The sequence below is a fragment of the Pongo abelii genome, chromosome 21, assembly GCF_028885655.2.
Source record: "Pongo abelii isolate AG06213 chromosome 21, NHGRI_mPonAbe1-v2.0_pri, whole genome shotgun sequence".
Taxonomy (NCBI): Eukaryota; Metazoa; Chordata; class Mammalia; order Primates; family Hominidae; genus Pongo; species Pongo abelii.
The window spans coordinates 45,739,402-45,754,962 of NC_072006.2; the positions used below are offsets into that span (position 1 = coordinate 45,739,402).

The 15,561-nt window shown below is 40.0% G+C and overlaps 1 protein-coding gene across 5 annotated transcripts in view; it reads right to left on the reverse strand.

Moving 5' to 3' along the window:
* The window catches only part of CHD6 (chromodomain helicase DNA binding protein 6), a 223,908-nt gene that overhangs the window by 129,080 nt on the left and 79,267 nt on the right, over positions 1 to 15,561 (reverse strand). For all 5 annotated transcript variants that reach the window (XR_008517177.2, XM_054542308.1, XM_024238849.2 and 2 more), the window contains one exon: positions 7,946 to 8,466. Coding sequence is in view for 4 of the 5 variants with exons in the window: in XM_054542308.1 (XP_054398283.1) it covers positions 7,946 to 8,466 (521 nt within the window). In the remaining variant the exon portion in view is untranslated. The remainder of the gene's footprint in view (positions 1 to 7,945; positions 8,467 to 15,561) is intronic.

The window sequence follows — 15,561 nt, forward strand, 5'->3', positions numbered from 1 at the left end:
GGCAGAGAAGTTAGTGCCCTGTACCCCCTTCCTGTGGGTGTCATTCCTTATATGGAGCCCTAGCCCCTTCCCCAGGGCAAACTGCCCAATATCCTTAGAGTAATTGCCTGAGTTCATCCTGGAGCTGACAAACCACACAGCCATTCTGCAGACAGTCCCTTAATCAGCCACCTCCACTTCTGGCCTGCCTCCAATCCCTCCTCCAGAGCTGCCTGCTCCACTGCAAGGAGGAAACACTTCTATCTTTGCTGCAAACATAGCGCCTGCATGAGCTCTGAGCTGGGACTCCCTCCACACCATTTATCCACCAGTATGATACCACTGGACTTCTTTGTCCAGAAATTCAATAATAGCTCTCACCTATGAAAAATTTCTTCCCCTCTGTTCTTCCTATCATTTCAGTGAGATTTGGATAAGAGGTGAAAATGAAAGCAGGCTGCATGTACCATCTTAAAATCTGGGAGCACCTAAAAAGAACATTTGTTTAAATGTCTTTTGGTCTTTTTGCTTTAAGTCTTTTCTCATCTATTAATTTCTTTAATAACTGGATCAATACTCATCTCTTCCAAGGGACTCCCCAGACCAGAAATAACATACTCTTTACCTTCGAAATCCTTTCAGCTACTCTGTATGCACGTTATATCAGGTTTTTCATTTGTTTATATTTTTGCCTGTTTCTTGAACACTTGTCAAGGTTGTTTCTTGTGAAAAGCACCTCAAACTCATAAAAGTACCTCAATGACTAGTCTCACAGATACTTCCGTGACACTTTGCTTCCTTTCCCTATAAAAAAAAACTCATAAAGCAAGACACAGAAGAGGCAATAAAAATATACTGGATAAATGAGTAGGCATTTATCAAGCATTATTATTTAGTAACTCTTTCCTTACAGATTTGGTAAAGGTCTACTATGCACCAGGCCACAGAGTAAGCACTTCTGATGCTCTTAAAAAAAAAAAACAAAACCCAGAAATAAAGACTTAGTGCAAAGCTTCCAAGGTGGGTCTCTGACATTACCATTTAGATTTCTTCCCTGGTTAACATGAAGTCCAATGGGTTCCAAGCTCAGGGTCTCTACTGAGGACTCATACACAACGTTATGTCTTCTTTATTCTGATAAATGGTCACAATGTAAAAACAAGTCTCCCAACAAAAGAACCCCATAAATGTAATCTCTTGAACCTGAAATTAGCCTCAATAAAGATCTCTCTAAACAGAGATAGCTGATTGACCTTCAAATAAATGAGAAAGAGCCACCAGCTCTTGGGAGGAGGAAAGGTAGTTGAGTTCTACTACTCTTTCTGCACCACACAGTTATCAGCTGACTCAGCGGCAATCAGGCAGCTCAAATGGTTATGTAATCAGAAGGCCTGGGGTTTAACACTTTGCAGAAGCAATCATCACAGATGAAAGCAAAAAAAGGTAAAATGCTGGATTTGGGAGAAAAATTTGCTCTGGGTTGACAAACCAAACAAATGAGGATGAAAAACTGAAACTGGGGCTGATCACACCAACCACTTCTTTTCCTCTTTTTGCTTTTTCATTCCTAGCAGATGTTACATATAAAAACTTACACAGGCTCCATTTTTCCTGTGATCTTTCACCTGGGAAACATGTTTCTCAAAGGATAATCTAAGAATCAGTCACACTCTAATTACCTGGGAGAATTTTGAACTGCAAATTCCTGGGTTCCACCCCAGACCCAATCATTCTCTCTGGGGAATCCACTTTTCTAACAAGCTGTCCAGATAGTTCCCTAGGCACAGCAAAGTCTGTGGACCAGAGATCCAGGTAGATAGACCTCCACTTGGGCCAGCACACTGACTAATTTCTTGACTTGCAAGAAAGAATATGAACCATTCTGATATGGGTGGAAATTCCAAAGCTTATCCTCTGCCCTCACCAACAACATGAACACCAAAACTCAAGACCCTAGCTTTTAAAAGCAACATTCAGGCTGGGCACCATGGCTCACGCCTGTAATCCCAGCACTTTAAGAGGCCAGGCAAGCAAATCACTTGAGGACAGGAGTTCGAGACCAGCCTGGCCAACATAGCAAAATCCCATCTCTATTAAAAATACAAAAAATAAACTGGGTGTGGTGGTACACACCTGTAATCCCAGCTACTCGGGAGGCTGAAGCAGAATTGCTTGAACCCGGGAGGCGGAGATTGCAGTGAGCCGAGATCACGCCACTGCACTCCAGCCCGGGCGACAGAGCGAGACTCTGTCTCAAAAAAAAAAAAAAAGAAGCAACCCTCAGCTCAGTCAAAATGCTTGGCTCCCTATGTGAGAAAGGGCAACCTAAAGAGCTGGCCACAGACCTACTCCTCAGATACTCCCTGGATATAGAGTAAAAGAATCAGAAGGCTTCATACACAACTGAAATGGATCATCTTTCCTGCTCGCTCAGCTGTGCCTTAATGCCACGAAGCTGACTTTTTACTAAAGGCTATTTCAGGAAGAAAAAAATGAAATTCACAGGCATTTAGAAGCATTAGATGCAAAAACTATTGTTGAGCACAGTATCCACTGCATAACAGTTCTTGCTATAATCTGAATTTGTCCCCCAAAATTCCTGTGTTGGAAACCTAATCTCCAATGCAGCAGTGTCGGGGGTTGGGGTCTAATAAGAGGAGATCAGGTCAGGAGGCTCTGGACTCATGAATGGATGAATATTGTTATCACAGGAGTGGATTCTCTTGAGAGTAGCCCTCTCTCGTTAACATTTCATTCTCTCTTGCTCCTCTCTCTGCCTTTGGCCACAGGATGAGGAGCAGCACACAGGTCCTCCCCAGATTGCAGTGCCATACTGTTGGACTTCCCAGTCTCCAGAATGGTAAGCCAAATAAATTTCTATTCATTATACATTATCCAGTCTGTGTATTCTGTTATAGCAACATAAAATGAACTATAACAGTTCCCTAATAAGAAATTTCTTTCTCAAATGGTAAAAACTTAGCTTCTCTGAGAAACTGCCATGTTGCTTTTCTAAGGCCAAAACATTATATTCAATATAATGAACAATTTTGGGAACAATATATTCCCAAAGCCCTTATGAACATTTCATGACCCTACATGGTCTGACCCCTGCCTTTCTGATCCCCTCTTCCAGCTATACTGGCCATGTACAGCTATGTATGCATAGGTATGTGTATATGTTTGTATGTATACACATAAACATACATCTGTGGGTCTTAGGCAAGTGGCTCCAATCCTCTCTGGAATAAGGCACTATAATTTTAAAAACAGTATAAGCATATAAGCTATACCAAATGAAATTTTAATTTCAGAGTCAGGAAAATGACAGAGCCTAACTTGGCTTCCTGAAGCTTTCTTTCTTGTTTAAGTTTTACACAATAAAGGAATGAACTAAATGCATACTCAAAAATAATTTAGAGAATTAAGCCAGGTTTGGTGATATATATCTGTAATCCCAGCTACTGGGGAGACCCCATCTCTAAAAATAATAATAATTTGGAGGGAAAAGAATAAATACTAGTTTCAATTGAAACTTCTATTTAAGAATTTTAGGCTTTTATCTCTTAAGCAATAAATGAATACTGATCACTATTAATATCATCCTTGAAAAGGAAAATTTGCTAGACTCTACCTATCACCTGTTTAGAACAGACATGTTCAATAATCTGTTTGTTGCCTCTCAAATGCAAACACAAACAAAGGAAAAAGTTGAAGACATTTTAGTCCTTGAAAGGATACCATGGAGTATGCAAACTGAAATTCTATAGAAGACGGACCATTTCCTACAAATAAAAACCAATTTCTCTGACACTGAAATCTCCCCACCTCCATTTCTGATCTGCCTTAGCAAAACATAAAAGACACACAGCTATGGGGAGAAAAGTCGGTTTTACAGCCAGGTGAAACTGGAGTCAAATCTCAACAATGGTGCTCACTAGTTTTGTGCCTTGGACAAGTTACTTAACTTTTTGAACTTTCATTCAATTATAAAATGGATATATTACCTACTGTTACATAACAATGAGAGTTATAAGATACCTTATACAGGTCTTATTTTCAAGGAGAAGAACTCTATCCATTTATTCTTGGTATATATATATGTGTGTATATATATACACACATATATCTTAACTTTTGTTGAGGAAAACAAGTCACATATACCTGAAAACCACAATTAATGACGGGAAAAGTAGCCTGTTTTAGAGGCAAACATACAAGACTGGGAATCAGGCCTGAGATTATAACACACATCTGTGAATGATCTTAGACAAGTCACTTCTCTGTGGGTCTCCGTTTCCCTGGCTGCAATACAACAGGGCTATGGAAGTTCAGAGGGGACACACAGGTACGCTGGTTTGGGGAAACTCTGATATATATCTATACTGATACATATCTGAACTCTGATATATATCTCAACTGAGACTTGCACTCAGACCTGAAGAATGGAAAGGACTTGGGATACTCAGAGAAGGGTAAGAGCTGGGGAAATACCAAGAGCAATCCAAAGGAGAAGTGGGTCAAGGACCTTTGAGAGCTAATGAGATTAATCGAGTTGGCCAGGTATAGTGCCAGAGATGGAAAGGGAGGGAGATGTCAGACCCCAGAGGGTCAGAATAACAGAGGAAGGAGTCTGGATTTTGTCCTGTCTGGAGTCTGGATTTTGTCCTGGAGGCAACAGGAGCAATCAGGGGACAACAGGAGCAATCAGGGGGCAACAGGAACAATCAGAAGATTCTAAGCGGTTATAAATTGTTGAGGGAATCCCATTTCCCTGTCTCCATGTTTTCATGAGGAAAAGCATATTTTATTCCCAAGGACTGAAAAATACTGGAAATACATTTTTCGCCCTTCTTCAAACTTATCTCACTTCCCCGACTGGGGAAATACCCGAATAGCAAGACTGGAAGAAGGAACGGAGCACACATGGCCCAGCACTGCCACCTCTGCTTCCGAGTGCCTGCAGTGCTGGCAGATAAACTCAAGTGAGGGAGTAACAGCAAGTCTGATGGTGGCCACAAGCTAACGAATGTTTTTCAATCCAGTTTGCCAATAACAGAGCTGATAAATGAATGCCCATTTCTATTGACTATTTCTCAACTGATTTAGAATTGAAAAGGGAGAAAAGGCGATTTACCACCAACACCACCACTGTTGCCAACATAAATAAAGGGGCCAACAGCAGGGCTTCAGAAAGACTAGCCAGGTGGCAGCTGGCAAGATGGACTGAGGGAGGAAAAGGCCAGAAGCCCGTAAATCAGTTGTGGAGCTCCTACAGTAATCCAAGCATTTAGTGAATCATTTATAACCATCAAGTATTACCAGGGTCTAATCGATACCTGCTCAAATCAAAACATGTACTTGAGCCAATCTGCAAGAGTAAATCAAAGAGAACAAAAAACTAAGGCTTAATTACTAACATATGCATATATACATATGTGCGTGTATATATATACATGTATTTTTAAATCAATTAACATGCTTCATATCTAAAACTGCTTCTGCCTACCAGTAGGATCACTAATTAAAGGAACCAAAACAATTTTATAAAGATATAAAAGAGAAGCAATCAAAGGCTAACCAGTCCAGAACCCTGGAGCACAAAGAAGAATTCTATTATGTTACAGATCAATGTAATACAGCTCCAAAATAAAGAGAAAGCTCATGTAACTTGTCCACATTTTTAAAGACATGATCACTTCTGTCAGCCTCCTCTAATAGGGTGTCTCTTGGACTTCTAAACCTCAAAAGGTTCTGCTGTCTTCTAAGTTAGCAGCCTTTGAAAACACTACCAAGCACTTCTCCAACTCACTTATATTTCATACAGCCTAATTAGATCAAATCAAGTTGCGTTAATATTGCTACATTTACATAACAAAGACTATACATTTTCACTAGACAGAATCCTGATTTTGCCTATATATTTGGCATCCAACACTTTGTTAAATGCCTCCTTATTCCCCCAAAATGGAATTTATGACAATGTTTGCATACTCATCACTTTGTTTCAGACCTCATACAATGTAAACATGAATTCCTTAAAAAAGGAGGAGTTGATAAAATTGTAAACATCAGAAACCAGTGGCTAAGTGGGCTCAGACACCTATGGCTTTCTAATGTCTTCTAGATACAAACCAAGACTTCTTATTAGGGCTATAAAACCCTCCTCTAATTACCCTCAAACACAATCTTTATTCCTTATTATTCTCTGTAATAATAATAAAAAAAAGTTGCCACACTAGCTCATGTCTGATCCTCCTTCTTTATATATGCTATTATCCCAAAGTACCACTTCAGCTCCTCCAAAGTAATCTGGACATGAAAATTATTTGCAGAGACTGAACACTCTGCTACCCCATCCACACATTGGAGACTAGAGTATGCTCACTAGGTTCACTAAGAAACAAATCCTGTAAGGTCTTAGTTAGGCAGAATCCTGAGTTTTGTCTACCTCTCTCTTGGCCGTCTGTAAGGTATTTTATGGGCAATTTCTGTAACCTACATTCCTGAGATCCCACCCAAGTTTCTTTGGTAGATGAAAGATGAAATCCTCTGCCAGACAGAAGGGAGTGAATATTATGAGGCAAAATTTTAATTTGGATTAAGAAACTATCCATCTGGTCCCAACAAGCTGTCCTTCTGAAGAAGAACTGAACCATATAGTAAACTCCAGGTTGCAACACACACCACTTAAAATGCATTCTTAAAATTACCTCCTTCATGCCTGACCAACACAGGTGTGATGGCCTCATTACTTTATGTTTTGTTAGTATCCACATCAGTCTCTGTGTTTTTTATGAGTGCTCTTGGTCTAAAATAATAGATACATAGATAAATATAATTAACCTTCCTTTGCACTTAGATTTTAGACATGTAAATTCCTTAAGATAGGAGTCATATATTTGGTGTTTCCTCAAAATTCTAAATATAAAGTTCTCCACAAGGAATTCAGAAACAAAATGAGAAATATCATATTCGTATATGATGACAGATATTGAGTTCCCTGCACAAGGAATGCATTTGCTGTCTTGATAGGGTCTATACAGTGAATCTGTACCTATGCACTCTGGTCTCTCTGTAAGTCATTATGGTCTCCTCTGGTCTCATTTACTCAGCATTTCCTAAGCACTTGTCAATGTGTCAAGCACTGTGCTAGACAATGAACTAGATAAACAGATCAGGAATGGTCCTGTACTCAGAGCTTGGAACCTAGGGGAAGCTAGTCAGTCCTCATCTATCTGGAACTCTGTGCATACTGACGGCTCTCTCAGGCTTCCTGCACCACTGATTCCTGTGACTGTGCATCCTCCTCATAGCGGCTCCTCTGCCACTCTACACCACTGCTGTTCCAAAAATCACTGCCCTCTGTATCACACCTAGGATGTCACTTCCCTTACATCCTGTACATGTTAACATTTTAATTCTTTTTAGTCCAAAAGGAATGGCAAGAAACTGCATGGTCAGTATTAATTAAGGTTATCTTTCTCTCATTAGGAGGTAAGAAAAGTGGTTCATTTTTAGCTGAAAGCTAATATAGACACAAACAACATATAAACATGGGATATAGGGGGTACATCTACACATCTGGCAGGATCCCATATAAACATGGGATATAAGGGGTACATCTACACAGCTAGCAACTAAAGAATGCTAAGTACTAAGACCAAAAAGAATGGTTGGTGTCTGAAGGTGGTGGGGAATTCTTGGGAGTATCCTAAAAACACAAATGTCGTTTTTGAAACACTATGACTTCAGAAATGCAATGAGAAAACAGCAACCTCCAAGGACAGCCCCTTGTATTAGCACCAAGGGGTTATCCCTGCTCCCCATCCTATATAGGTGAGATGTGAAGCTTAGGCCCACAGGAGTGCAGCAGGGTTATGCCTAGGGGCTTGGGCTAATGCCAAAGGCAAATCATTCTGCATTGGCATAGGCAAGTGCTCAGAGAAGGGAGAAGGGAATGTACCTGGCCTTCCTGGACTTCGTCCTGGCTGCAGAGTCAGTGCAGCTCCTCTTCTCTTTGGCCTCCTTGGTGCCCGAGGCCTCCCGGGGCTTCCGTGCCTTTTTTGCCCCATCTTTTTGCTTCGGCTCCTTGTGCTCCTTGGCCTTTTTCGGCTCCTTGGCCTTCCTGGGTTCCTTTGGCTCTTTCGGTTCTCGTTTCCTCTTTGGCTTGGGCTCTCTGTCCTTGCTTCCCTTTGCTGCACCCTCTTGGTCTCCTGGCTCCTTTTTCTTCCGTTTCTTCTTCACTCCAGTACCTCCTCCTCCACTGTCCTCCATCCCATTATGGGACGTCATTTTCCTAGGAAAAAGGGTAGCAGCTTCCTCTTCAGCAGTATATAGGTCCTTCTGAGGCAGACAGTGACTAGCAACATCTTCAATTTTCTCTTCTTGATCAGTGGTGCAGTCAAATGGGGATGGAGATTTGTAGTCAAAATTGACAGAGGCATCAGACATTGGGGAGTGATTCAAAACTTTTAAATTTGACAACTGTAAAAGAAAGAGAAACAAGCATATTACCCTTCCAATTCATGCTTCAGACAAAGAGAGTTACCCAGTTTGAATACATGGATTTGCTCAACAAATATTTACTGAGTTCCCACTCTCTGTTAGTTCCTATTGTGCTAGGCCTTGGAGACAGAGTGGCAAACAGGACATACACGGCCTTTACACTTGTGGAGCTGTGCCAACGTGTTATTAGCATACTAAATCAGGATCATTCAAAGGTACGCCTTTGATTTTAACTAAAAATTGTGCTGTTCTGTATGATCATCTAATCTAGCCACCAGACTGAGCACCAAATAACCTTTAGCCACTTGCAAAAACCAAACTACCTGTATAGGAGGAAGTTTTATGGTGATAGATGCCATTAGAAAGGATGTGTCACAGGTGCTGAAGGCATCCCTAAAATGGAAGTTGCAAAGCTGCTTTTGAGCGCCAAACAAATAAAAGTACAGCCCCCAAAGTGACCGCTTTTTAAGAAAACATCCCTTTGGGTTAAGAAGTTATATCTCATTCTTTCAGGTCTGGTGTTGCAAAAAATATTTACAATTTCACAACAAAGCTAAGGTTGGTGATAATCGGTAACAATGTGGGTGTTAGTTTCAAGGAACAGCACCTTCTCCTTGGTCTGGAACAAAGAAATAACTTAAGAAGAGCCTGGGAGGGACAAGCAGGCTTTCTAGGAAGACGGTTACAATCATCTTTGCATGATGGCTTAGAAACAGCACCATTTGTGAGGAACCTGCTCTCTTAACAAGAGGCCTGGCGTGTGCTAAAGGACACAGACAGTTGCCCAGGTGGCATGGTTTCCCTTCAGTATGCCGGTTACCCAATCTGTGCTCAGACTTCCTGGCCCACCGTGGTAGTTACAGAGACTAACATTCAGCTGCATATTCCCCCTTCTGTTTTTCCAGTTTCTTTCCCTAGTCCAATGTTCCCAAACATAACACTGAGAATCCCAGGAGAAAAAGATGAAAGAAAAGAAAGAAAGATTTTTGGGGGGGCGGGGGGCAGATCTTTATCATATCAATACAGTCCAGCCTCATAAGCCTAAATACAAAGGGAATTGGTCATTCTGGCAGGACTCACTACTTTCAATCAATCAATCAATCAATCAATAAAAGGAAAACAACTCAGTTTGATGATCCCATTGCTGATTGAGCACTTGAGATGGCTTTGGAAAAGGAGGAGCTAAGCGGACATAAAAGGAATTTAAAATCAAATACAAAAAAAAATGGTTAAGGTGGTAAATTTTCTATCATATGCTTTTACCACAATTTTAAAAACCGTTTTAATGGGATACAAGGCAAGAAGAAATCCAGCAGTGAGGTGACAGGTATCCAGGTAAAGCTTGGCTCCTGTGAAGTGCAGAGCCGTCCTCGGAAGATTCTTGAATTCTGTGCCAAGGACGCCTGGCCCTCAAGGAACAAGTTTTTGCTTAGCACGCAAGGGTGTACAGACTGAAAAAGGACGAGTCACAGGTTTCTTAGGCTTTCAAAGATAACATAAAAGATCTACTCCCACCGAGGCAGCTCTCTGAAGATCAGAGTGAGACCCTATCTTTTCAGCTCATATCTCATGTCCAGGTCCCTTTTGTGAAGGACAGGGGTCCCCAAAGAAGCTAGAAGCAGGTGGCAGTAAGGTGGCATTCAATCCTTACGCAATAGCAAGAGCAGCAGCTAACATTTATTGAAAACATGCCATATGGGTACACTAGGGCTTGGACAAGGCATGTTTCATGACCTCTAATCTTTATAACAATCCCACAGGGTCAATATAAAGATGCTGATTTTGTATAGAGAAATGGAAGATTAGTGATGTTAACTGATATGCCCAAGGCCATACGACTACTGAGTGCGGGAGCCTGGATTTCAACTCTCCATCTGGCCAAAGCTGACACCCAATTCATTGAGCATTGTATGACCTCCCAGGGAACTACAATGATTGCTAGGCCATGAGACCAGCATGATGAAACTTGGTTAGAAATGTTAAATGCAGCCAGGCATGGTGGTTCACACCTGTAATACCAGCACTTTGGGAGGCTGAGGTGGGAGAACCACTTGAGGTCAGGAGTTAGAGACCAGCCTGGGCAATAGAGCAAGACCCTGTCTCTACCAAAAAAAAAAAAAAATTAAAACATTTGCCAGCAGTGGTGGTGCACACCTGTAGTCCTAGCTACTTAGGAGGCTGAGGCAGGAGGATCACTTGAACCCAGTAGTTTGAAGTTACAATGGGCTATGATTGTGCCACTGCACTCCAGCCTGGGCAACACAGCAAGACTCGATCTCTTAAAAATAAAAATAAAAGTTAAATGTGATGGCATATGCAATCACTTTGGGAAAGGTCAGGTAGTTCTTGATGAAAAAGCAGATATTAGTAATAAAATATATAAAATTATCATTGAAAAGTCTACCAGAAATGTTTGTATTTTTAAGGCACCTTGTTGGGAGCTTTGAAAACATATTTGCTAAAGATTAAAAAATATAAGACAAAAAAAATTTCCTTTCATGTGTCTCAAGGTCAGTGGGTGGAAAGGCAAAGAGCCTAAATAAAAGCTTTGTTTCAGCTTCTACCAAGGGCATTAAATCACCACTTTGAAACGGGCCCTAAAAGGAACAGGTTGGAGATGATGGGCCACAAGGTGCCAAAAATATTTTACAAATTATAAGAACAGTTTAAATAGAGACAAAAATCTAGGAAAAAAAAGAATGAAATGGAGAGGGTCCACTGGTAACACATGCAACAATGTTAGCTCATAAACTGCACTGTTAGTAAAGAACTCGTTTCTGTGATTCAAAGCTATCAATCCACAATATTCCTGGAAAAGACACTTAAAGACTTGAATCTAGATAAACTGGATCAGGTCAGTTGAAAAGGAGCTAAGAACTAATGAAAAAATTATGGCCCTGGGCAGTGGTTCCAAACAGAGGTCTATGGACAAACCTTTAACAATTATTCAAGAACTTGAAAGTCAAAATAGATTCTAATTAAGAAAATCATCCAGAATAATGAGCATATCTGCTACAGAATCTTCTTCATCAGTTATAACCATTTCTACACCTTTTAACAGAAAGCCTTGAAATAATATGCTAAAACTCAGGCAACAAAAACCATTAAATTTCAGTACATCAGGTTAAAAAAAAAATTAAACAAGCATATTTCACTGTTTTTTTTGTTTTGGGTCAGGAAACATATATTTCTATCTGTAAGGAATCCATACATGGATACCTGACAATCATTGCCTGTAAGCTGCTTCCAAGCTAGTACTGTTCTCTATCCAAGCTCCTGAGAAATAGAGAGCTTTTCACTCTTATTCATATAAACAGTATTTACTGGCCATTTACAAGTTTCTTTAAATATTGGCATGGCAAACAGGTATATACAGAGATGTGAAGGTTGAAAGGGAAGATACTCTCCAAGTTGTGATGACATTTCCCTCTCCCAAATTTAAGATGATTCTTTCTTTGAAAAAAAAATTAAATAAAGTGATAATATAATACTATTAGACTTCCCCCAACTTTTCCTAAAAACTATGCGTATTTTATGTGAAATATAATAATTAAGGAATTTAAATATTTTTCATTTAAAACTTTAATACACTTATCAAAAGTAATAACTTTTGCACTTTAAAGAACATTATCAAGAAAGTACAGTTGGCCCTCTAAATCCATGGGTTCTGCATCTATGGAGTCAACCAACTGAGGATTGAAAATATTTGAAAACAAACAAACAATTAAAAATGACAATACGACAATAAAAATACATATTTAAAAACAATATACTACAACAACTATTTATGTAGCATTTGTGTTGTGTTAGGTATTATAAGTAACCTAGAGATGATTTAAAGTGTATGAGAAGATGTGTATGGGTTATATACAAATACTACACCATTTTAAATAAGAGACTTGAGCATCTTCAGATTTTGGTATTCATGGAAGGCGTTAGAACAATCCCCCATGGACGCTGAGGAACAAGTGCATAAAGAAAATCCCCAGAATGGGAGAAAATATTTGCAAATTATTTGTCAGGTAAGGGTCTAGTGTCTAGAATATATAAAGAATTCTTACAACTCAATAATAAAAAAGAACCAAATTCAAGGCCACAATGAGATACTATTTTATACCCACCTAAGATGGCTATAATAAAAAAGACAAGACAACAATAATTTTGGCAAGGATATAGAGAAATTGAAACTTTTATACATTGTTGGTGGGAATATAAAATGGTGAAGCCACTTAACAGTGTGACAGTCCTTCAAAAAGTTAAACACAGCTAGCAAATGATCCGGCAATTCCATCACAGATACACACACACACACACATATACACAGAATTGAAAACAGGTGTTTAAACAAAAACTTACACACAAATGTTCACAGCAGCACTATTCACAATACCCGAAAGATGGAAGCAACTCGGTCCATCAACAGATGAACAGGCAAACAAAATGTGGTATGCCCATACAATGGCATATTATTCAGCCATAACAAGGAGTGAAGTGGGGCTGGGCACAGTGGCTCACACCTATAATCCCAGCACTTTGGGAGGCCAAGGTGGGCGGATCACATGAGGTCAGGAATTCAAGACCAGCCTGGCCAACATGGTGAAACTCCCTATCTACTAAGAACACAAAAATTAGCCAGGTGGGGTGGCATGCGCCTGTAATCCCAGCTACTTGGGAGGCTAAGGCAGGAGAATCACTTGAGCTTGGGAGGCGGAGGTTGCAGTGAGCTGAGATCGCGCCACTGTACTCCAGCCTAGGTGACAAAGTGAGACTCTGTCTCAAAAAAATAAAATAAAATAAAATAATAATAATAATAAAGGAGTGAAGCACTGAAACATGCTACACCATGGATAGACCTTGAAAACAGGCTAAATGAAATCAGCCAGACGCAAAAGGCCACATATTGTATAATTCCATTTATATGAAATGCTTAGCAAAAAACGAACTCAAAGAGACAAATTGGGGGTTACGAAAATATTCTGAAATTAAATAGTGGTGATGTTTACACAATCTTGTGAATATTCTAAAAACCACAAAATTGCACATTTTTAAAGGGTGGATTTTATAGTATGTAAACTACATTTTCATTTTGAAAAATCCAGTACTAGGACATGCCAAAATTGGTGCTCTCAAATATTGCTGGCAAGAGTATCAACTACTAAAAGCCCTTTTTTGCAGGACAGAGTAGCAACACATAGTGAATTCTTGGAATTTTATGTTGCCTCAACATCCATTTTGATGTACACTGGACTTTCTCATACCAGAAGTGGGGCTTGACCACCCTTGATACAGTTTCTACCCTTGACCCTGCCTCCTCCCAGTTCCTCAAGGTGGTCAATCCAGATATCTGCCTTTTACAACTGCCTCCTGGTGACCACCCACCTATGGGACAGCCAGAGAGCCTACCTATGTGTCTTGCTCCACTGACCCCCATACCCGGCATGGACTGCCCAGATATGCCGCAGTGACTCCACTGAACTCTAACGGCTTGCTCTAAACACAGCAATTAGAATTCCCTGCAGGAAACCTGCTTGGGTAATGGGTAATGGCCTGGACCCTAATGAAGGCTTTGATCCATGGGTTGGTTCATCTTTCTTTCTTACTCCCCACACACTGACTGAACATGCACGCCCTGGACAGCTCTTCACTTCTCACTGGCTCTGTGAGGTGCGCTGCTCTCTTCTCTCTAGGATCTGCAAGTAATAAAACTGCTTCTGCTATTTCATGTTTTGTTATGCTGTCTTCTCTGTATCTCACCTGACTGACACACATTAACCTAACTCTCCTCCTGGTCAAGGCTCTCCTAGAGAGTGGTTATCTTGGTAGGAATAAAATGGACACAGGACAAAGGTTAGACAAGAGCCACAAGGTGTCTGCCAGTATATATAAGTCTTCTGTGAGAGGGACACCTGGTCACTGGTCACTTACATTAGGCTGCCCTTCAGGATAGAGAATATCCGGTGAAAGGCACACTGTAAACACACATGACCACCCCACTGGGGCCCCATTAGGGCACTGCTAGAAATTACAGCCACTGTCCAGGGAGCGATCTTAAGACCAAATTAGAGAAAAATACAACAAAACAATACTAAAATTTTAATTGTGGATATCCTTTTAAACAGGGCAACTTCTCTTCTAGGGCATAAATAAAGGAAACACATAATAACTCCAAAGGATTATGTATAAGAATATCTGATACATATTGTGTTTAATAGAGAAAAAAGCTATATATAATCTGTTTGCCAATCTTTAGGAAAATATTTAAATTAACAGTACACCCATCATCTGGAATAATACTATGCAGCCATTATTATACAGAGCTTTAAAAGACATGAAACATGTCTACATTTGGGAAGCAAAAAAAAGAAAACCTATGGTCTAATCACATTTTTGTTTTTAAAAAATACTATATGAATGCTGCAAGGGCACAGACTAAATGTTAACCATCATCATGTCTGGGTGACACGACTGTGGGCAGCTTTCACTTCTTTTTTGTTTTTTTGTTTTTACCTGTCTCCCATGAGTAGAATGTAAGCTTCAAGAGGCAGTGATTCTGTGGGAGTATCTAGAAAAGTACCTGGCTTATGGTATAATGCAATCCTGTGGTTACTGAATGAAAGAAACAGTTATCTACAATTTGGAAAAGAGAAAAAGGGAGTCTATAGAATTGTACATGTAAACAGAAATGGCAATAAATATCTGTGCATAGAACAAATAATGGAAGGAAAACAAAATGTTAATAGTAATCATTTGAGGCTATGCAAATTTGGCTGTTTATTTCTAATAGACATCTACAATTTCAATAATGAGAATGTATTACTTTCATGGTATTTTTAACAGAAAAACTTTCACGTACATGTAATAGAAAAATTTTACAGACTTCTATAATAAGCGGGAGAAACTGTTTTACTGGACAATTCATGTTTCTCCCAATCATGACGATTCAAGAATCAAAGGCAGAATGAGAGGTGCCAGCACTGAGAGATTACATTTGACTGAGGTGCAGGACAAAGTGTGCACTTTGCACCTGGGCTGGAAGGGCCACCACAAACCCTTCATCCAGCTGTGTTTCCTTGC